The sequence below is a fragment of the Sinocyclocheilus grahami genome, unplaced genomic scaffold (genome assembly GCF_001515645.1).
Source record: "Sinocyclocheilus grahami isolate Dianchi unplaced genomic scaffold, SAMN03320097.WGS_v1.1 scaffold619.1, whole genome shotgun sequence".
Taxonomy (NCBI): Eukaryota; Metazoa; Chordata; class Actinopteri; order Cypriniformes; family Cyprinidae; genus Sinocyclocheilus; species Sinocyclocheilus grahami.
In genome coordinates, this window is record NW_015505798.1 from 122,986 (window position 1) to 145,268 (window position 22,283).

Here is a 22,283-nt window from a genome sequence, read left to right on the forward strand (position 1 = left end):
ACGCATTGTAGGCTACTCTGCAGGTTCAGGAAACATTCCTCCATAAAATGCGCTGCACACATCTGAATATTTGGGTTGAACTGTTCTGGAACAGTGTTGTAAATACAACTTAACCACTGATTTCTAATTGGGTCCTCTTTTGGAAGGCCAAAAAAAGTTTTCACAACGAAACACAGCGTCACACACGGCAGGCTTGAGTGAGCGGCGGCCGGTCGGGCTAGAGTGAGGAACGGCCGGCGGGTGAAAGCCGATGCGGTGATCCGCAGCGCGAAGTTGATGTATTTCCTCAGCGACCAGCACGGGTCAGCTCTAGGCATGATGAAGCAGATATAGTCCTCTTTTGGAAGGCCAAACAAAGTAGTTTCGCTTTCACAACGAAACACACAGCTCTTCACGACATGGCGGCGGCGGCGGCAACAACAATACTACAGCAAGAATAAAAGTTACGCCTTCTTTCCTTGCGTGAACATTTGGGTGGTGTTATGCAAATCTTCCCACACAGTGACATAGACATGTGGGGACGTGTTTAAACGAGGCGTTTTAGGAGGGCGTGGACAAGTCTTAACTTTTATAAAGAATATCTCTTTGGGTTTGAGACTTTAGTCTTTGCAACTTTAAGGATCTTATCTATTCATGAACAGCTTGTAACACTCCAAAGAGAAAGGAAAATTTGAAATTGCATCATATGACCCCTTTAACTAATGAATTAAATAATGTTAACTAATGGAGCCTTAATGTAAAGTGTGACTGAACAATAAAGAATCAAAACATTTTCAAAGAATATCTAGTGCATTTTGTAGTTCAGATTACAATGTAAAAAAACAAGCTTGAAAATAAATAGCCTATTAAAGGCACAATATGTCATTTTCGCCGCTAGAGGGCACGTATTCAAAATAGACAAAAGGCGTAGTTTGATGACGCCGTGACTGAGTGTGTAATCATGGGAGTTGTCGTCTTCATCTCCGCAGCCGATGCAGTCCGACGGGACTCGGGCAGAAATCATGTTCATGGATGAGCTAATGATTTATTAACGTAGTAGTATGAAGCAGGGTGAGGCTGAAAGCCGTTGAAGCGAAACAAGGCCGCTGAATTAGCGCGACACATGACTCGAAAGCAGCGAAGCTTTTATTATGCCACAGTCGACCGTTTCCGCTCCTTCCAGTCGTGTGTATGTGGGGGAAAAAAAGCAGAGCTGTTTTATCATACTAGATACATTTGAAAATTCTGTTATAATGTTACTCTGTGTGGTCGTCACCCATCTATTAAAACACACAACATATTAAAGTGTCTTTGGTGTTTCCATGTTTTCTACAAAACAAAACCGGAAATCGAGGGGTTATGATGTCATTGGCAGGCGACACAATAGGCACGGTCCGTGTCACTTGTTAAAATTGCTTATTTCTCTGGATTGAAACATTCTTTGAAACATTTGGGATAATGTAAGTACACAAGTCAGCAAAATATATAACACTGTTCTAGTGGTTTTTGGATATTTTAATAAAAAAATCTTACATATTGTGCCTTTAAGTCTAAATATTTTTGTATTTGGCGCTGTGATGAGCACCATAGCGAATACACAAATCTGAATGGCGGTTTAAATTATTTAAATACGTTTCAGAAAGTAGCACTGTGGTTTGTTTACGGGTTTTCCAGGGTAACGGCTGCATTTCTGTTGTTCAGCGCCATCTGCTGCTGTCAGAGAGTGAATGTGCACTTTCATTCAGCGCGTTACGCGCTTCTCATCCGTGCTTATTTACATGAGAGCGCACAGCGGTGTTATGCATTGTGACCAGTTGATGGGAAAACTATTCTTAAAATGCATTCAAAAAATCTGAATAATTTGAAATAAATAATTATCCACAGTATTTTGAAATACCGGCACATGTCTAAGCTGCACCTTCTGTTTTGGCATGTTTGCTCTCTATTATTATTATTGGCCTTATTGTCTTTTTTATTAGTGAATTTATTAAGAATTAATTTTATTTATTTAAAATTTTAAATAATATTTTACTTTTTTTTATTACATTAAATTAATTTTACTTTGTTTATATAAAGATCTAAAGTAGCAATGCAATGCAAGAAAAGAATAATTGCAATATTATTATGTAATGTTATGTACTGTGCTAATTTGGTATTATTTACATGCTATTATAGAATCGATTACATTTAGTTTGGTTTAGTAATTTAGTTTGAATTTTTTTTAAAGAATTGTGTTGAACTTTCATAGATTTTTAGTATATATGTATATGTATATAGATATTTAATAGCTTTCCATGAGAAACAAGCACATATTTGAATTATTATTCATTAAAAATGACCACTACAGTCACCGTTCACATTGATTGTATAGAAAAGAGCAACTTGAACTCTCTGCTAAACATCTCCATTTGTGTTCCACATAGGAAAGGAAGTCATACTGCTTTCAAAAGACATGAGAGTGAGGAAATAATGATTGAACTTTCAAATTTTAGGTAAACTATCCCTTAAAGATAGTAGGAAGAATTCATTATACTAACTTCTGTGGAAGAAAGATGGAAAAATACTGTTTCATCCAAGAGACAGTTTGAAACTGTGAAGAGAGTGGTGAGTTTCTTTGTTGACATTCTTTCTTTATTTGTTGACTGACTGCAAGCCGTGGTGCTAATGATCCCACACCTGTTTCTAAAGTTGGGCCTGTGTTTGGCACGGAGGCATGGGGGGGCTGTCCATTTTAAACAACCCCCTGTGCCTTTAAGTAATCTGACTGTCAAAGAGGCAAGTCTGATGCTACCTTCATCAGTCACCAACCGCCACTCGATTATGCAGCTCTGCTTGCTGCCAAAACACACACGTGTGCACATTAACACACACACACACACACACACAAAAGAACAGTGAGAGAGAAGATGAAAGATACAGGAGGGGAAGATAGAGAGAGACTGAGAGCGGGGTCACACAGCATAGCTAAAATATGCTACCGCTGACTTCTGATTGGACGATAAGTTGGGAACTTTTTGCCACCGAACTGAGACGGTGCAATAAATCAAAGCGAGAATGGTTGCATAGCTCAACCGTAGAAAGACTCTCTCAGACTGTCTCCACCGTGCTCTTGTCCTATTTAAGAGGGAGAGATCTACCCAAGATTGAAAGGTTGGGGAATTGGAGAGGTTCCTCATTTTTGGCTGGAAAACGAGAGGATTTCAACACCTGTAATCAAAAGTGAATGCACCTCAGAAAGAGGCCTTTTTATAGGTAAAAATAAATACACAGGATTATGCGGGTTCTAGTATAACCCCTATTCCCTGAACACCGTCTTCTGACATGAAAGGAAAATAAATGTTAATCATTACTTCTGCCACCTTTCCATCCTGGTACTCGCAAACAGATATTTCTCAGCCAATGAGAACGCTGAATCACATTGGCCTGTTTTGTTTCTGCCGCAGGTCATGTTGACAGGTGCATCTACTGGGTAAATGTTGATGGATTTGTCAGCTATAATGTTCCAGAATGGTTTTCTCACTGTCTGCATTATTCAGACCCAAGTACAAGCATAGATGGAGAAATATTTAACCTTTTCTTTGTCTACACAAACTATTGTTCACCAAATCCAGGCAAACATGTTCTGCTGTTTCTTTTCTCGTACTAACTTTTCTTTTCTCGCTTATTAATTCAGAAATTAGAATCTGTTTTAAATGGTGTAAGACTGACAATTAACAGGAGAGGGATGTATTAATACATTTCACAGAGGTATGAATATTCAAAGTAAACGGCAATAGTTTATGCATGGCAGTCAAATCTCATGTGTCCTTATTAGAGAGGCAGCGACTTTCATATGTCAACCTACAGCGGTATGCTGAATTACCCTGACATTCAACAAACCTGAGAAGAGAGGCAGAAGTATATGGCACAATGCAGAGTGGTTTACATATATACTCGACTTGAGAAAAGGTTTTGATCATAGCCTTAATGGAAAATTTGATGAAGGTGACATAAGTTACTGTCAAGCTATTCATTTCACAGAGTTGAGAGCAAGAGTCTTGCTGCTTATTATATTTTCTTAACAGTTTTTCACATCATCTGGATTGAGGCCGTTATCAATCACGACCACTGCTTTTGATCTTACTGGGGAATAATTAACAAGGTAACAGTTTTTGAAAAACAAAAGCTCAAGGTTGTTTAACCCATGGCCATGACCCATTTTCTGTCATCACACCTTTGCATGCAGACATGAGGTTTTAACTGTTCCTCATAACTGTGGATACATGCTTTTACTGGAGTTTCATAGAGTTGCATTAATTCACAGTGTTATATATGATTTGCTTTTTTATTATTTAATTAATTATTATAAATTATCAATAATATTTAATTACCATCAGTCATGTCCAGTTGTGGTGAGATCGGCAGCTTTCACTCTTAGTGGGCCTCAGAGCATCGATGCGTTCACACTTCTCTTCTCCAGGCTCTTCATCAGTGGCATCACACCATATGTCTCTCCGCCGACCCACTACTCTGCTACGTATATGCGCCATCTGCCGAGTCTTCCCTCGCTCCGAAAACCTCCTCACTCATGGCTTGTGTTGACTAGAAACTGACTAGTATCCCATAATGTGATATATCTGCATATTTGGGGTACATATAATAACTCTTTGTGTATGTGTGTGTTGTGGTGCAATGAAAAACAACATTTAAATAAATATCTCATTGTGCTTGAATGTGATGGAAATGCACAAAACGTGCATTGCACTCTGACAAATTTTAGAGGACTTGAAAATTTAGGGAAGCGCCATGTATTTAATTTCTGGTCGATACCAAAAATCCAATATTTATTTTGATGTTATGGCTAATGAGAAATAAATGGGCAATATGAAAATTCTGTACTATTTTGTAAAAAAAAAATAAAAATACATGTGTGTGTGTGTTTGTGTGTGAGACCTTTTCTTTTAATCATGTATAATAGCTTTTTATTAAATTTTTTCTCATTCTGTCATTCACTTTGATATGCTGTCTCTGGCACAGAGCTGTTGGTCGGCTGGTTGTGTTGCTTTCTCTGATCTGAGATAAAAGAGATTTGTAGAGGTTTTTTTCCCCTTTAAAAAAGATTCAGTGTTAATGGTGTCCAGTCCTTGCATGTTACCTGTCCAATAACAGCAACACGACTAGATATATATATATAGGCTATATATACAGTATATAGTGTTGTCAAAAGACCCGGTACCAAGTCGGTACTAAAAAAATGAAAACGTTACGGTACCAGGTTTTTTTAAAGGGGTCATATGATGTTGCTAAATATAACATTATTTGGTGTAATGAAATGTGTTTAAGCGGTTTAAAGTTAAAAAAACTCATTATTTTCTACATATTGTACATTATTGTTTCTCCTCTATGCCCCGCCTTTCTGAAACGCGTCGATTTTCACAAAGCTCATCGTTCTGAAAAGCGAGCTGTGCTCTGATTGGCCAGCTATCCAGTGCATTGTGATTGTCCGAATACCTCAAAAGTGTGACGGAAATGTTACGCCCCTTACCATACTGTGATGCCCTGTCCGGCCAGAGCGACGATTCAAAAACATGAAAACCCATTATAAACGAGGCATTTGTTGCATCCAGTGGGGACATAATTACGGATTATAATGATTTACACTGTCTTTTTACGCGTTGCGTTGCATCGCGCTGCGTAAACATAAAACCCTGCATTTGTGATCAGAGAAATGACAAACAAGCGCTACTCTACACTGCTCAAAACTCGCGTTTGAAATCAGTGGCAAATCCTTTAAATGAAAACGTACTTACAGTCTGTGAGTCAGAACAGCCGGCATTGTAGTCTACTCTCCCAGGATCAGGAAACAGTCCTCCATAAAATGTGCTGCAGACAAATTAATATTTGGGTTGAACTGTTCTGGAACAGTGTTGTAAATACAACTTAACCACTGATTTCTTGTCATGTCCTCTTTTGGAAGACCAAACAAAGTAGTTTTGCTTTCCCAACGAAACACACAGCGGGCTAGAGTGAGGGGTGGCCGGCGGCTAGAGTGAGCGGTGGTGGGCGGGCATGAGAATGGCGCGGCCGGCGGATTCGACGAAGGAGTGGCCGGTGGGCTTGCGGCAACCACATGTGACGACCCCGGGCTGGACTCTGCTTCGTCCACAGTGAAAGCCGGTCCGGCGATCCACAGCGCAAAGTTGATGTATTTCCTCAACGACCAGCACGGATCAGCTCCAGGCATGACGAAGCGGATATCTTCCTCTTTTGGAAGGCCAAACAAAGTAGTTTCACTTTCACAACGAAACACACTGCTCCTTCACAACATGTTTTTGTGTTTTACTTTGGTATCGAAATTGGTACCGAGAACCGTGGATTTTCACTGGTATTGGTAGGCTACAGAATACTACAATTTTGGTACCATGCCAACACTAATATATATATATATATATAAATTTCCACTTTATTGCACCATTTTGAAAAGGAAAGAAAAAATAACCCAAAAAAACTTTATCACTGACTGACTAATGGAAATTTTTGGTCTCAAAGAAAAAAAAAAGTCTTTCCATAATACAGAAAGCTCCACATTTATGGATCATAAAGAATCATAATTGGAGAAATGATTTGTGCAGTGGTTGTTAGAAATGCCTTTCAAATGATTGTACAAATACACACAAAGGGAATACAAGCTGCGTTTGAAGGAGCTCACAAATCAAAATGTAATTTTGGTTTGTTGACGGCTCGGCTGCGTTTATATTACACATGGCACATTATCATACCTCACGCCTCCAGACCTCACAGTGCTGCCAGCATTCTACAAGCAGAAGGTGCGACTCCATTATTTTAGTGATGTGGACTCTAAATTGCATGTTTTATTAGAGGTATTCCATGGTCCATTGAGCACCAAATTTAGAAGAAGAAATACAGCACTTTTTTTGTTCCCTTTCTGTACTGATTTTATACGGTAGGTTTTATTCTTCTTTCGTTTTTCCGGATGCTGAGGTAAAATGTTCTTTTAAGTATTTAGAAAATTACATTATTGCTGCTTATTATGTGTAAGATAATGTGTAACTGCTGTGAAAAAAGAAATTTAAAAAGTGTGATGACAGCAAATTAGACCTTTCTTTTTTTGACAAAACACACTTGAATGAACTCGTACAATGAAACATATGATCTTTTTTTTCTGTGTGGAACACAAAAGTTATTGTCAAAATGTCGGAAAGCTATATGACACATGGTCAGCTTTAGTCTAAAAAAATAAAGAAAAAGAGCTTAAAAATTATTTTTTTTCATATATGAAAATTGTATTTTCACATTTATTGTGAAAAGTGCCAAACTAATGTAAATAAAAATGTTTCTTTTAAGGTTTATACATATCACATTTCAGGGGCGAGATCTTTAATATTCTAATAATTCGTTTAGGATTTTTATATGTAAAAAAAAAAAAAAATGATTTAAGGATATAGAATAACATGCTTTTCTTTTTTTTTTCTCCAAAAAGTTTGAAACCCCCTGGCTTTTCAACCAGCAACCAACTAGCTGACTAGTGAAACTGGTGTTTTTTCCCCTTTTCTTTTTCATTCTTTCTCTGTTTTTTGCATATGTATTTTAATTAGAATCCTGTGCTTTAGCTGTTGGTTTGCACAGTGATGAAATGTTATAATTAGCATGCTAATTAGCGCCGCCACATAAAATATCAAAACCAAAAGAAAAAAAATCTACATCTAGCCAGTTGTTGGATGACTAGTCTGCCATTGTGACCCATCTCTACTCCCTAGCCTTCCAAATTACCCTTAATGTCTACCATAGCACTTCTGAACACTGAATTATCTGATTTTGTTTAGACCGGGTGTTCATCGTCCGCTCAGTTCCTTGCCAACATCTCCTGCTATGTGCCCGTTAAATCTGAGCAGTAGCTCTGCTCTTCACAAGGAACTGAAGAGAGATTGGGGACAACGCGGCGATGTTGATTGACATGGACATGAATGTTGACAGCTTGTGGAGTGTTCCAGAGAGTGGAATAAAGCAGCGAGCCAGCCGGAGGTCAGATACCGCACCCGGATTTACACACTCGCTCGGGCTCAATCACAGCAGGCCTGCCTCAGAAGCAAGGCGGTGTTCTCTTGCTCTCTCTGCTTCTCCTCTGTTTGATATTGCGCTGGGACAATGAATCAGAAAGGATAATGAAAGCCTCTCAGCTTCCCTGAGGAAACTTTCCTCACTTAATTACTTCAGCCTCCTCTGGTGAGCTTGAAAAATGCTTTTTTGGGAGCCAGCGCAATCTCTCTTGGATTAATCCCTCACAAAATTGATGTTTACCATACAAGCAAACCGAGTATAACCAATCTGTATCTTGTTAGCTCTTGTGAAATGGAGAGTTGATCATCTGTAGATTTAACACAAAACGTTAAATTTAAGGTGAGGCACGTCAAAGATTTTGTAAACAAAGTTTCAGTGCTTAAATTAGTTCGGCTGGTGTTTATGTAGTGTACTAACAACTAATTAGGCCTCCGTTTGATCGTCTAGACATGAAAATTCACCTACGCTTTGGAGGTTACTACTTGTCAGTCAGTCAGCTAAAGTAATATATGAGTGAAAATGAGCTTCAGCCAAGTTACTGATATTTTGACTACTCAGCGGTAACATTCTATGAAGCTGTACCGCTGCACAAGTTCCCAGAATGCATCAGGATTGACAGGATTTCAGCACACAATGCTGTCATAGTTGACAGCTTGTGGAGTGTTCCAGAGAGTGGAATAAAGCAGCGAGCCAGCCGGAGGTCAGATACCGCACCCGGATTTACACACTCGCTCGGGCTCAATCACAGCAGGCCTGCCTCAGAAGCAAGGCGGTGTTCTCTTGCTCTCTCTGCTTCTCCTCTGTTTGATATTGCGCTGGGACAATGAATCAGAAAGGATAATGAAAGCCTCTCAGCTTCCCTGAGGAAACTTTCCTCACTTAATTACTTCAGCCTCCTCTGGTGAGCTTGAAAAATGCTTTTTTGGGAGCCAGCGCAATCTCTCTTGGATTAATCCCTCACAAAATTGATGTTTACCATACAAGCAAACCGAGTATAACCAATCTGTATCTTGTTAGCTCTTGTGAAACGGAGAGTTGATCATCTGTAGATTTAACACAAAACGTTAAATTTAAGGCGAGGCACGTCAAAGATTTTGTAAACAAAGTTTCAGTGCTTAAATTAGTTCGGCTGGTGTTTATGTAGTGTACTAACAACTAATTAGGCCTCCGTTTGATCGTCTAGACATGAAAAATCACCTACGCTTTGGAGGTTACTACTTGTCAGTCAGTCAGCTAAAGTTATATGAGTGAAAATGAGCTTCAGCCAAGTTACTGATATTTTGACTACTCAGCGGTATCATTCTATGAAGCTGTACCGCTGCACAAGTTCCCAGAATGCATCAGGACTGACAGGATTTCAGCACACAATGCTGTCATACAGGAAAGATGAGTGGTGCATGGAATGTTCTTACCATCATTACCTACCTAGAACCCTTAGAAAAACAACCATTCTTGTGCTCATTATTTTCGCCATGCGAAACCAAGTCACGTGTAATTTTCATTTAATTTCACCTCTTTTTCTCACAAAAAAGAAAAGCACACTTACGAGCTTTAATACTATTTGCACGCCATGCACGCGGCGTGTTTCCTTTCACTGTGTCTGATGTGGGTGGGTGAGATTTGAGGTAAGGTTAATGTGCCACACTCTTAAGGGCACGGTGAACAGATTTGCCATTTCCTGCAGCAGCAGAATGTTCTCGCTGCCAGATGTTGCTGCGGAGAATGGAGGACGAGATGGCTATAAGAAGAGAGAAGGTGATGGAAAAAGTACAAAAAATGCTTACAGATGGAGTCTAGAATGCTAAATATCGATTTTTTTTGGTTGTGTGAGATGGAGTTCTGTGCTTGCTGGATTCGTGTGGATGGATGGATATGATTATGTTTGTAAAAGGTGGAATTTTAAAATGTCTTAACAGGTTTTAAATGAAAGTAATGCGTCAGAGTAGGCTCTGACTTGTGTCTCTACTGAAACTTTAACCTTTAAGTTCTTGTCATCTGAAGTATTTATTATAGTGCTTGCAAAGCAGCACTGCATTGATATTCCTCCAAATTCTTGGTTGTTTTCCCCCTCATGAAATCTGAAATCTCAACTTTGTACATGTGTTATATGCTAGTGTGCTTCTAAACATTCACATTAGCAGTCCCTCCCCCGATGCTAACTGCAATGACTAGTAAGTAGCACGTCATAGTCGATGGCCTATTTTTTACAAATATTTTCAATATATACCACCCAAACTGTCTTTTTTAATAGGAAACAAGTCATGAACCACTTAACATACAGACTTTATTTAACCCTTATGTAATTACAACCTTTTTATTTTTGTATTCTCTAGATTTTTCTAAATTTAAAATTACTCTTGGTTATTTAAATTTAACGTAAAGGGGTAGTTCACCCAAAAATGAAAATTCTGTCATTAATTACTCACCCTCATGTCGTTCCACAAATTACGATCTTTTTGATGAAATCTGAGAGCTTTCTGACCTTGCATAGACAACAACGCAACTAAAAAGTTCAAGGCCCAGAAAAGTAGTAAAATAGTTAAAATAGTCCATGTGACATCAGTGGTTCAACCTTTATTTTATGAAGCTACGAGAATACTTTTTGTGTGCATTCACAAGAGTACCCTGACGCATGCGTATGGTGCTGCTGATGCAGGAGCTGCCGCTCTGATGTAGAACCTGGATGCGCTGCAGCTTGTTTTCAAGCAGAGGAATGCACATACATGAACGCGCTGTGGAGACTGACACGGAAGAGAAAAAAGTGTTGAATAAAGTTGTTCTTTTTGTTTTCTTTGTGCACAAAAACTATTTTCGTAGCTTCATAAAATTACGGTTGAACCACTGATGTCACATGGACTATTTTAATGATGTCCTTACTACCTTTCTGGGCCTTGAACGTGGTAGTTGCATTGCTGTCTGCAGGATCGGAAAGCTCTCGGATTTCATCAAAAATATTTTAATTTGTGTTTCGAAGATGAACAAAGGTCTTACGGGTTTGGAACGACATGAGGGTGAGTAATTAATGACAGAATTTTCATTTAACAAGTAACTTAATCTCTCACTGTCTTATTGCTAGAAAGTTGGTTTTCTGCTGAATTAATGTTTTTTATTTCTCATTTATTTAAGCCTTTACCCTGCAAAGGTGGTGGTGTGTTGTTAATTCTTGCACAGACGACTGACACATGCTAAGACTTTAAAGCCCAAAAACCTAAGATTACTTAAAACTTCCTTAGCTGCCTTCCTTAGCATTTCCTTCAGGAAACTAATCAGTATACTGTCTTTTAAAAGCATTTGAATTCTTACAAACTCGATGTTTTTACTGCAGCACAAGAGCAAAAAAAACATGGGGAAAAAGGAATTTTGGTTTTCTAAGTTTGCATACAGTACTCATAAAATGTGCAGTATTCACATTCTTGTGTATTCAAATGACTTTACTATGAGAAATAAGTGGATGCTGTGAATTAAAGTGCACCATTTGGCATGAGCATTACTCCTGCACTCGCTAAATAGAGATAATTGACATGAAGTGATGGATTGCACATAATGTACTGAGATTCTGGATACCATCCAGTACTTTATTTGATAATGATAATATACGTGTATATATTTCTAGAAATTGATAAGCATATTACAGACATTAAGTACTGTACTTACAATCTGCACGGGTCTGAATACTTTCCGTACCCACTGTATATAGTTCAAAAGTTTGAGATCAGTGCGAATATTATTATTGTTAATATTACATTATTTTTATAATGAATACTTTTACTATAAATTAATACTTCAACCCTTTAACTGTCACCGTCGCTTGTCGCTCTTTTTTCCTTGTCTTTTTACCCCATCACATATTTTATATATCATTTGAAAGCTTAAAACTTCAAAAGTCATCATGTGAAAACTATTTTGAAATCGGACATTGCGTTACCATGGAAATGGTACTTTAAATCTTTTGTCCGTCTCCTCCCCCTTAGCAGGCGGGGTCAAATGTCATATTACAAAATGTATTACGGTCTCTTAGAATCAAAACCTTTTGTAATCTTGACAAAATACATATAGTTGGAAAGGTCTGAGTCTCACGATTCCATATTTGGTGGTCTATTTTATAATAGAAGAGAAATTTAGACATTTGTGACAGAAAATTGCATTAAAAAATTCAGTGTTTGGGTGTAACCCGGTGGCTGTTTGGGGTATAACGCCCTAATAAAATCTCACGGGAACCTCGATTGTTTTTATATCAACTTCAAATTTGGAGCATAGCTTATTTAGACATAAGGCTTTAATTGTATAGCTATTTTAGAGTAAAACCTGTTATGAAAAATATTTATTTTATGTCAAATAAAAAAAATAGTACAGTGCATTTTCTTTACAGTAAGTTTAAACTTCTATAACTTTTTGATACTTTCATATATTGAAAAAAATCCACTTCTGCAGTAATTTGGTGATTGTCTCCTTTAAAAAGAGGGAAAAAACCTTAGGTCTTTATTCAAAAGCGTTAATGAATTATAACAATTTAAGTTTGCATAGTGCACTTTCACGTGTATTTCAAATAAATGTTTGCATTTTTTTTTTACATTTTTTTATTCGCTAAGGAATCCTGAAAAAAAAAGTATCACATTTCCTCAAAAATATTAAGCAGCACAACTGTTTTTAACATTGATAATAAAAGTTGTAGTTTTTGATGTGACACTCAAGACTAGAATAATGATGCTGAAAATGCTGCTTTTCCATCACTGGAATAAATTGCATTATAAATATATTACAATAGAGAACAGTTCATTTAAATTGTAAAAATATTGCTGTTTTTACTGTATTTTTTTTTTTTCAAATAAATTCCGTTTTGGTGAGCATAAGAGTCTTCTTTCATAAGCATTAAAATAGGTTATGACCCCAAACCTTTGAATGGCAGTGTAACTTTAATTATATTAAACATTTTTAATTAAGTAAAAACAAATGTGTATATTATTTTACAATGTTTTGACTCTACTATTCTCGCAAAATGTGTTAGCATCTTTAACTGTGTTGTAATGGGGGCGATTTTAATGAGCTAGTTAATTAAACTCAAGTCTTCTCACAAAAACCCATTAAATGATGTGAAATGGCTGGATAAACCCTTCTGTTAAAGCACATCTGTTGTTCACACAAACATCAGTTTGTGTGTGTCTTTGAATATTGCTGCACTCCACATTCCACCTCCAAAAGAGCTTATCTAGTTAACAGCTTAACCTAGTAGCTTAGCAGCTGAATTCACAGCATCCGCAGCGGTGTTAATGATTTCTGCATTTTTCTGCTAAAAATTTATTTATATGGCTGTTCATGAAGTCACGCGTGCCTAAAATACGGTAAACTGATTGTGTCATCTCCTTGAAAACATTCTAATTGCATCGCATTTTCTTAGCCTTGTACTGTACTGTACATATAGCTATTTTAGAGTAAAACCTGTTATGAAAAATATTTATTTTATGTCAAATAAAAAAAATAGTACAGTGCATTTTCTTTACAGTAAGTTTAAACTTCTATAACTTTTTGATACTTTCATATATTGAAAAAAATCCACTTCTGCAGTAATTTGGTGATTGTCTCCTTTAAAAAGAGGGAAAAAACCTTAGGTCTTTATTCAAAAGCGTTAATGAATTATAACAATTTAAGTTTGCATAGTGCACTTTCACGTGTATTTCAAATAAATGTTTGCATTTTTTTTTTACATTTTTTTATTCGCTAAGGAATCCTGAAAAAAAAAAGTATCACATTTCCTCAAAAATATTAAGCAGCACAACTGTTTTTAACATTGATAATAAAAGTTGTAGTTTTTGATGTGACACTCAAGACTAGAATAATGATGCTGAAAATGCTGCTTTTCCATCACTGGAATAAATTGCATTATAAATATATTACAATAGAGAACAGTTCATTTAAATTGTAAAAATATTGCTGTTTTTACTGTATTTTTTTTTTTTCAAATAAATTCCGTTTTGGTGAGCATAAGAGTCTTCTTTCATAAGCATTAAAATAGGTTATGACCCCAAACCTTTGAATGGCAGTGTAACTTTAATTATATTAAACATTTTTAATTAAGTAAAAACAAATGTGTATATTATTTTACAATGTTTTGACTCTACTATTCTCGCAAAATGTGTTAGCATCTTTAACTGTGTTGTAATGGGGGCGATTTTAATGAGCTAGTTAATTAAACTCAAGTCTTCTCACAAAAACCCATTAAATGATGTGAAATGGCTGGATAAACCCTTCTGTTAAAGCACATCTGTTGTTCACACAAACATCAGTTTGTGTGTGTCTTTGAATATTGCTGCACTCCACATTCCACCTCCAAAAGAGCTTATCTAGTTAACAGCTTAACCTAGTAGCTTAGCAGCTGAATTCACAGCATCCGCAGCGGTGTTAATGATTTCTGCATTTTTCTGCTAAAAATTTATTTATATGGCTGTTCATGAAGTCACGCGTGCCTAAAATACGGTAAACTGATTGTGTCATCTCCTTGAAAACATTCTAATTGCATCGCATTTTCTTAGCCTTGTACTGTACTGTACATGTCTTAATGGTTAATGTGAAGTTGTTCTCTCCATAGACCATCAATCCATAACTTTTCTGGTAATTAAAGGGATAGTTTACTCAAATGAAAAATTTCATAATTTATTCAACCTCATGTCATTCCAAACTTCTTAATTTCCACAGAAGAATGGAAGTCATACAGGTTTGGAACAACATAAATTATGACTTTTCATTTTTGGGTGAACTGTCCCTTTAAGCCAGTTATTTTAAATTGTAATGATATTTCACAATATTACTGCTTTTACTGTATTGTTGATCAAATAAATGCAGCCTCTGTAAGCGTAAGAGACTTAGCACAAAAACATTACCATTCTCAAACTTTGCATCGTAGTAAATATATATAAAGTGTAGCATGCTGTCATGTCAATGTCACATTGGTTGTTCTTCTAAAAAATGCTGGACAAAAACCAAGTCTTTTGCTCAAGCCTGGCAAGATAATTTTTTCATAAGACATGTTGAGTGCAGATGTTGTGAGCTTGACAGCTTCTGCACAGGAGACTTAACTTTCAATCGATTTTAATGGACTTTGGCTTTAGCATGTAAGTTAATGGCTTAAAACTCAAAAATGCACAAAAATGGATCACAAATTTTGGGTAAAATAATCAACTTCTGCTTACAGTGGACTATTGTTATCAGTGCTCTTCAGGACTAAATTAATTATAAGTTTAATTATAATTAACATTTACATTTTCACAGAACTCCCCTTTTATCTTGCAGGTGCTTCTATTGGTTTACAGCACCTGTCAATCACTTGCTCTTCTTCTGATTTTTCTCATCTTCCTTTTTTCCTGTTTATTTCCCAGATGCCTGCAGGACATTTTGGTTAATCTTTGAATTCATTTTTAGTTCTCAGTCGTGACAGCCTTTTATGGTTATGTGAAGATGTTAATGACTTTGTGAAGTCATTATTCCATGTGCCAATTCATTGTTCTGAGGTGATGAGAGTCTTGCTAGATGCCATGAAAATGTGAAATTATTTAAACCTCCTTCTGACTCTAAATCATATCCTTGCAAAACTGAATATTTATAAGTTTATAATGATGACATTAGACAAGAAGTGTCAAAAACTTTTTTTTTTTCACCAAAACTGCTATTTTTAATGATTTTATTACAGAACATATTAAATTATTAAAATGTAATTATTCTGATTGTATAATTATTCATTTATGTACTCATTTATTTATTTGTTTGTTTTTAGAAATAAATAAATAGTGCAGATTTGGTATATATTTTTTAGAGTGTGTAATATACACTCTAAAAAATGCTGGGTTGTTTCAACCCAACTTTGGGTCAAATATGGACTAACCCAACTTTTGGGTTAAAAATATAATTAAAAAATTTAACACAACAGGTGGGTTAGTCCATATTTGACCCAAAGTTGGGTTGAAACACTTTTTTTTTTTTTTTGGTCCAGGTACAGTATATGGCACAACGCTTTTTCAATTTCTTACTCCAGCTTACCTTTGTAAAAAGTGGGTAAAAAAAAATTCAATTATAGCAAATACAACATATAAATTACACACCCCGCTACAGTAATAAACAAAATCTCTGAGGTTCTTTTAATCTGTCACTCTACAGTCGATCTACAGTATATGGTCCTTTTCACAAAATTGGATAAAATGATTCATATACCACAATACTGATCTAATGTTTCAACATAGTGTCTCATGACAAGCTATTATTACCTCAACCTGTGCTTCCATCTCAGTGATGTTTCCGTGATGAAAGAAATAATGACAAAATTGCTAACCGCTCTGGAAGACGCATCATCAAAACATGTCTGTGGAGATCTGCGTAATATTTAAAATCAAATTAAAGCTGAAAACACCAACTCCTTTTCCGATCTCATTTCTTTTTGGCTTGCTTGTTTATCTGTATGTTTGTTGAGGTTATGTACTGTGAGAGTCTCTTAAATGGGATTGTTGCAAGCCAGATTCAAACCTGCGTCACCCGCTAAGCATCACATTTTTTTTCTGGCATCTTGGGGCTCTAACCTTTTATTTTTTTATCCCTTTTTCCACTTTAGAAGCAAAGGAGATTGTCCTGAAAGCTCAGATTTTAGCAGGAGGAAGAGGCAAAGGAGTGTTCGACAGTGGCCTGAAAGGAGGGGTGCATTTAACAAAAGAGTGAGTACCTTCCTAGACCCATTTTCTGAGAAAGAATAGATCCTGCTTTCCTGTCTTTCATTCCTCCTAAATCTCCTGTCATTCCTTGACACCCTGTATTTCTCATCAAGAAAATAGAGCAGAATATCACTGTACCCTCAGCGTTTGTGATGTCCTTAAAACTCAGTGGTAATGTGGAATGATGGATTCCTCAGCTGAACAAATTAAAAGTGTTATAGAAACTATAAACATGTCGTGAAAAAACCCTTGAGAATGAAGGAGACGTTTGAAATATAGCAATCTCTGAAAACGTTACCAGAAAGCCATGGGTTTTCCTCAAGTAGGGACTGATTTATGACTGAATGCCTGCGTCGTGTATCACTGTCATGTAGTGTACTTTGGCATTCGGGATGAAGAGAATCGTCCAGAGAAAACACTCTGAAACGCAGCCTGATCTGTTTTATCTAGCAAATGAGCACTGCGCTTTTTGTGTCCCTGAGAGATCGTCGAGAGTTTGCTAGTATCTGTTTCTTAAACTTTTTTAGTTGGCCTGTACCATTGTTATTTGTAGTACAATGAAAAGATGGCAAGAAATGCGGAGAGAGATAGAACAGCATGATCAGCAAATGAGCCCAATTTAAACCTGCATTGCTAGCATGAGCACTACGGCACAATCAGCACACATGCATAAATTAAATAAAATAATCACAGCTGCATCAAAAAAATAATAATAACTGCGAAAAATATAAAACAGTCTGGGAAAACTTGCGTCCACATACAGTTTGATCAGATATCTTGTTAGAGTGCGTGTCAGTGTTTACTGCACGCAACAATGAACTCAGTGTGAGCTGCGATGTCCGATCTGGGAAAAATGACTCCTACGAACTGATTCTCATAGTCAAAGAGATTCATGATCTCGAATCAGAATGCTTCTTTGATAATTCACACTATGCAGTCATCACTCACTTGTCGGCGATCTCCAGAAAACTGTTGGCGAGTAAAAATCAGGCCTAAAATCGTGTATACCCAGCATTGATCGTTCCAAATTCGTTCCGCTATTGAGTTCCCAACCGACTCCCTCACTGAGCCGAGTTATTTCCAATTTAAAATGAATCGAGGTTTGTTACTGTGATGCAAGTTTGTAAAACATACATTAGTCTGACAACTAAAGATACTGTGATTTAAAGATACACATTCACAACAGAGTTTTGATGTATAAATTAATAGTATTCTATAATTAATAATGCTGTTCTAAACAAATACACTCTATACAAAAATTATGATTGTTTATTTTTTTATACAAGATATAACTGTAAGGTTGAATCAACTGTAAGCGAATCTTGGTTTGAGAGCAATATATACATATATATATATATATATAGTAGACGAATTGGTTATTTAAAAGTCACAATGAATTAAAAGTGTAAAAATGTGTTTCTATTTCAGTCCTGTTGTTGTTGGAGAGTTGGCCGGTAAGATGCTCGGCTTCAATCTGACCACCAAACAGACCCCTAAGGAAGGAGTGAAAGTAAAAACGGTACAAAGGAAAGCACCTTGTTTATCTCTGGCATAATTTCTCTTTTTTTTTAATGTTGTTCCGCTGAATACATAATCGCTTTTGCACTTGGAAATGAAATTCTCTCTTTTTCTCTCTCTCTCTCTCTCTCTCTCCACTCTCCTTGTCTACCTGGCTGCAGGAGAAAGCTGTATAATACAGTATCATTTAAAGATGTTTTTTTCCCGCAGTCATCACTCACTTGTCGGCGATCTCCAGAAAACTGTTGGCGAGTAAAAATCAGGCCTAAAATCGTGTATACCCAGCATTGATCGTTCCAAATTCGTTCCGCTATTGAGTTCCCAACCGACTCCCTCACTGAGCCGAGTTATTTCCAATTTAAAATGAATCGAGGTTTGTTACTGTGATGCAAGTTTGTAAAACATACATTAGTCTGACAACTAAAGATACTGTGATTTAAAGATACACATTCACAACAGAGTTTTGATGTATAAATTAATAGTATTCTATAATTAATAATGCTGTTCTAAACAAATACACTCTATACAAAAATTATGATTGTTTATTTTTTTATACAAGATATAACTGTAAGGTTGAATCAACTGTAAGCGAATCTTGGTTTGAGAGCAATATATACATATATATATATATATATAGTAGACGAATTGGTTATTTAAAAGTCACAATGAATTAAAAGTGTAAAAATGTGTTTCTATTTCAGTCCTGCTGTTGTTGGAGAGTTGGCCGGTAAGATGCTCGGCTTCAATCTGACCACCAAACAGACCCCTAAGGAAGGAGTGAAAGTAAAAACGGTACAAAGGAAAGCACCTTGTTTATCTCTGGCATAATTTCTCTTTTTTTTTAATGTTGTTCCGCTGAATACATAATCGCTTTTGCACTTGGAAATGAAATTCTCTCTTTTTCTCTCTCTCTCTCTCTCTCTCTCCACTCTCCTTGTCTACCTGGCTGCAGGAGAAAGCTGTATAATACAGTATCATTTAAAGATGCACAATTTTTTTTTTCCCTTTCTGTCATTTCTTTAAAGAATTCTTCTTTTGCTATTAGCTGAGTTAGTTGTCATAGGTCATTGAGATGAATAAACTGTGTGAGTCAGACCTCGGTGTGCAGGGAATGTTGGTAAACAGCCATTTCCATGTGTCACTAACAAGCAGAAATATCATTTTCCTCCCTCTTTCTCTGCTTCTCTCTATGTCTGACACCCACACAGACCGGCGTACTCCTACCACCACCCCGTATGTTTATCACTGTTTATCTCTCTCTCTCCCTCAGGAGGTAATGATGGCTTCCTGCACTTAGCACATGTTTGTCCTCTCATCTTTAAACGCGGCCTAGAGCTCCCCATTATCACCCGCTTTTATTCCCGCAAGCTTCCCCTCATGCAACCGCCCCAAAACCTTTTTTTTCACAACGACGGCATCACATTTTTATCTTTTTCCTGCCCGAGAAACAGCCACGGAGGGTGGAAGTGCACGGCTGGAAGAGTAGGATGGATTCATAAAGGGAGGTGGTGAGGAGGAACAGAGGTGGGATATAAGCAAAAATAAATAAATGCTTTAGAAATGCCAGCTCGAGCGTGTGGCATCCCCCTACAAACTTCTCTCGCAGCATTTGAAAGAGTGTCACATTCGCTATGCAAGAGCCCTCTGGTTTCCTTCTCACATGGATGCATTATTGTATAATGAGGTTTTCTTCATGAATTCAGAATACAGTATCGGTTTTTTAAAAGGAAAAAGGAAAAGTACGTTTTGTAAAAATGTGTCCTCCTCTAAGCCTTCAGAAGATGTTGTCATACTTCATAGCATATAAAAAAGAGCCTTTATTAGAGCCTTTTAGCATATTCTAAAACATAGAAACAGAGCCCGGATAGCTCAGTCGGTAGAGCATCAGACTTTTAATCTGAGGGTCCAGGGTTCAAGTCCCTGTTCGGGCGAAGTGCCATCTTTTTGGGGGAAGTCGTGGCCTAATGGTTAGAGAGTCGGACTCGTAACCCAAAGGTTGCGGGTTCGAGTCTCGTGCTGGCAGGGATTGTAGGTGGGGGGAGTGAATGTACAGCGCTCTCTCCCACCTTCAATACCACGACTGAGGTGCCCTTGAGCAAGGCACCGAACCCCCAACTGCTCCCCGGGCGCCGCAGAATAAATGGCTGCCCACTGCTCCGGGTGTGTGTTCACGGTGTGTGTGTGTTCACTGCTGTGTGTGTGCACTTTGGATGGGTTAAATGCAGAGCACTAATTCCAAGTATGGGTCACCATACTTGGCCACATGTTACTTCACTTTTCATATATGAGCCAAAATTTTATATATATATGTGTGTTCATAAAACATTGCTCGTATATCATATGAATTATATCCAAGTCCTAATCGTACAACACACATATATATATATATATATGCACAGCTGTTTCCAACAAATTTTTTTTCTTATTATTAGAATAATTTCTGAAGGATCATGTGACACTGAAGACTGGAGAAATTAAGCTGAAAATTCAGCTTTACCACCACAGAAATAAATTACATTTTAAAACCTTTGAACGGTAGTGTATATATATGTAATTGGTTTATTGTTGCTGTTTTTTTTTTAAAGTAAAAAATAGATGTAGGTCAATGGCTGATGGCTCTTTGGTTGAAATAAATACATAAATATTGTAATATTTATTTTTTACTCTATAGCTCTCAGCCTTGGAGGGGATTGAATATGGATGAGGGTTTGAATATGACTTGTGTTAAAAGGATGTAATTGTGTTGTCAGTCTCCGAGAGGAATGCTGCTTGTGAGCTGTCAGTGTGCCATCAGAACTGTACGTTAATGTGCCTTGTTGGCCTTCTCTCTTTCTTTTCTGCCACAATAGACTGTGAAGCGAGGAAATAAAGGATAAAATGGATGGAAAGACAATGCAGGAAATAGAATGAACTGAGGGTGCAAACTTTTGCCTCCTTAACAAGCTGATAGGGATAAAAATGGACATGAGTGCTGGAGATTGGAGTGTAGGGGAGACTGGGGCAATTGTAACTCTACATTTCTTCAGTCATATACAAGTAAGAGTGATGACACTTATTCAACACATACTCAGTAGTGCCTAGTGTCCCCTAAGTCCTTTGTGTGTGTGTGTGTGGCTTTTATTTAACAGTGAAGATGGGACAGTAGTCTGTTTTTTTTAATGAATGTAAAAATAATATGGATGAGGGTTTGAATATGACTTGTGTTAAAAGGATGTAATTGTGTTGTCAGTCTCCGAGAGGAATGCTGCTTGTGAGCTGTCAGTGTGCCATCAGAACTGTACGTTAATGTGCCTTGTTGGCCTTCTCTCTTTCTTTTCTGCCACAATAGACTGTGAAGCGAGGAAATAAAGGATAAAATGGATGGAAAGACAATGCAGGAAATAGAATGAACTGAGGGTGCAAACTTTTGCCTCCTTAACAAGCTGATAGGGATAAAAATGGACATGAGTGCTGGAGATTGGAGTGTAGGGGAGACTGGGGCAATTGTAACTCTACATTTCTTCAGTCATATACAAGTAAGAGTGATGACACTTATTCAACACATACTCAGTAGTGCCTAGTGTCCCCTAAGTCCTTTGTGTGTGTGTGTGTGGCTTTTATTTAACAGTGAAGATGGGACAGTAGTCTGTTTTTTTAATGAATGTAAAAATCTTACAAATACACCTAGTCTCCTCTACGTTTTATTTTATTTACGTTTGTGTGTGTTTTTTTGTTTTGATTTGTTGTTTAGTTTTTAGTTTTTTTTGACAGTGAAGAGTGGACATTAGTAACATTAGTTACATTAGTTACTGAATGCAAAAATGTTTCAAATACACCTAGTCTTCCCCACGTTTTATTATTATAATTTGTTTGTTTTGTTTGTTTGTTTTTATTTTATTTGTGTGTGTGTGTGTGTGTGTGTGTGTTTTGTTTTGTTTGAGTATTTTTATTTTTATTTTGGTAGTGAAGAGGGGACATTAGTCTAATACTGAATGCAAACATTTTACAAATACGCCTAAACTCCCCTACATCCTTATTTCATTTCATTTTATTATTTAT

At 36.9% G+C, this 22,283-nt stretch overlaps 1 protein-coding gene and 1 non-coding gene across 3 annotated transcripts in view; both read left to right on the forward strand.

The window, feature by feature from the left end:
* Window positions 1-22,283, forward strand: part of LOC107557774 (succinate-CoA ligase GDP-forming subunit beta) — a 127,138-nt gene that overhangs the window by 23,558 nt on the left and 81,297 nt on the right. Inside the window, exons 3-4 of one of the 2 annotated variants that reach the window (XM_016241300.1) lie at window positions 16,631-16,730; window positions 18,156-18,246. In XM_016241300.1, coding sequence (XP_016096786.1) covers window positions 16,631-16,730; window positions 18,156-18,246 — 191 coding nt within the window. Of the gene's footprint in view, window positions 1-16,630; window positions 16,731-18,155; window positions 18,247-18,946; window positions 19,038-22,283 lie in introns of both variants that reach the window. The other variant, XM_016241299.1, reaches the window with a different exon arrangement.
* Window positions 20,104-20,176, forward strand: trnak-uuu (transfer RNA lysine (anticodon UUU)). Its single transcript has one exon. It is a non-coding gene; the product is annotated as a tRNA-Lys (tRNA).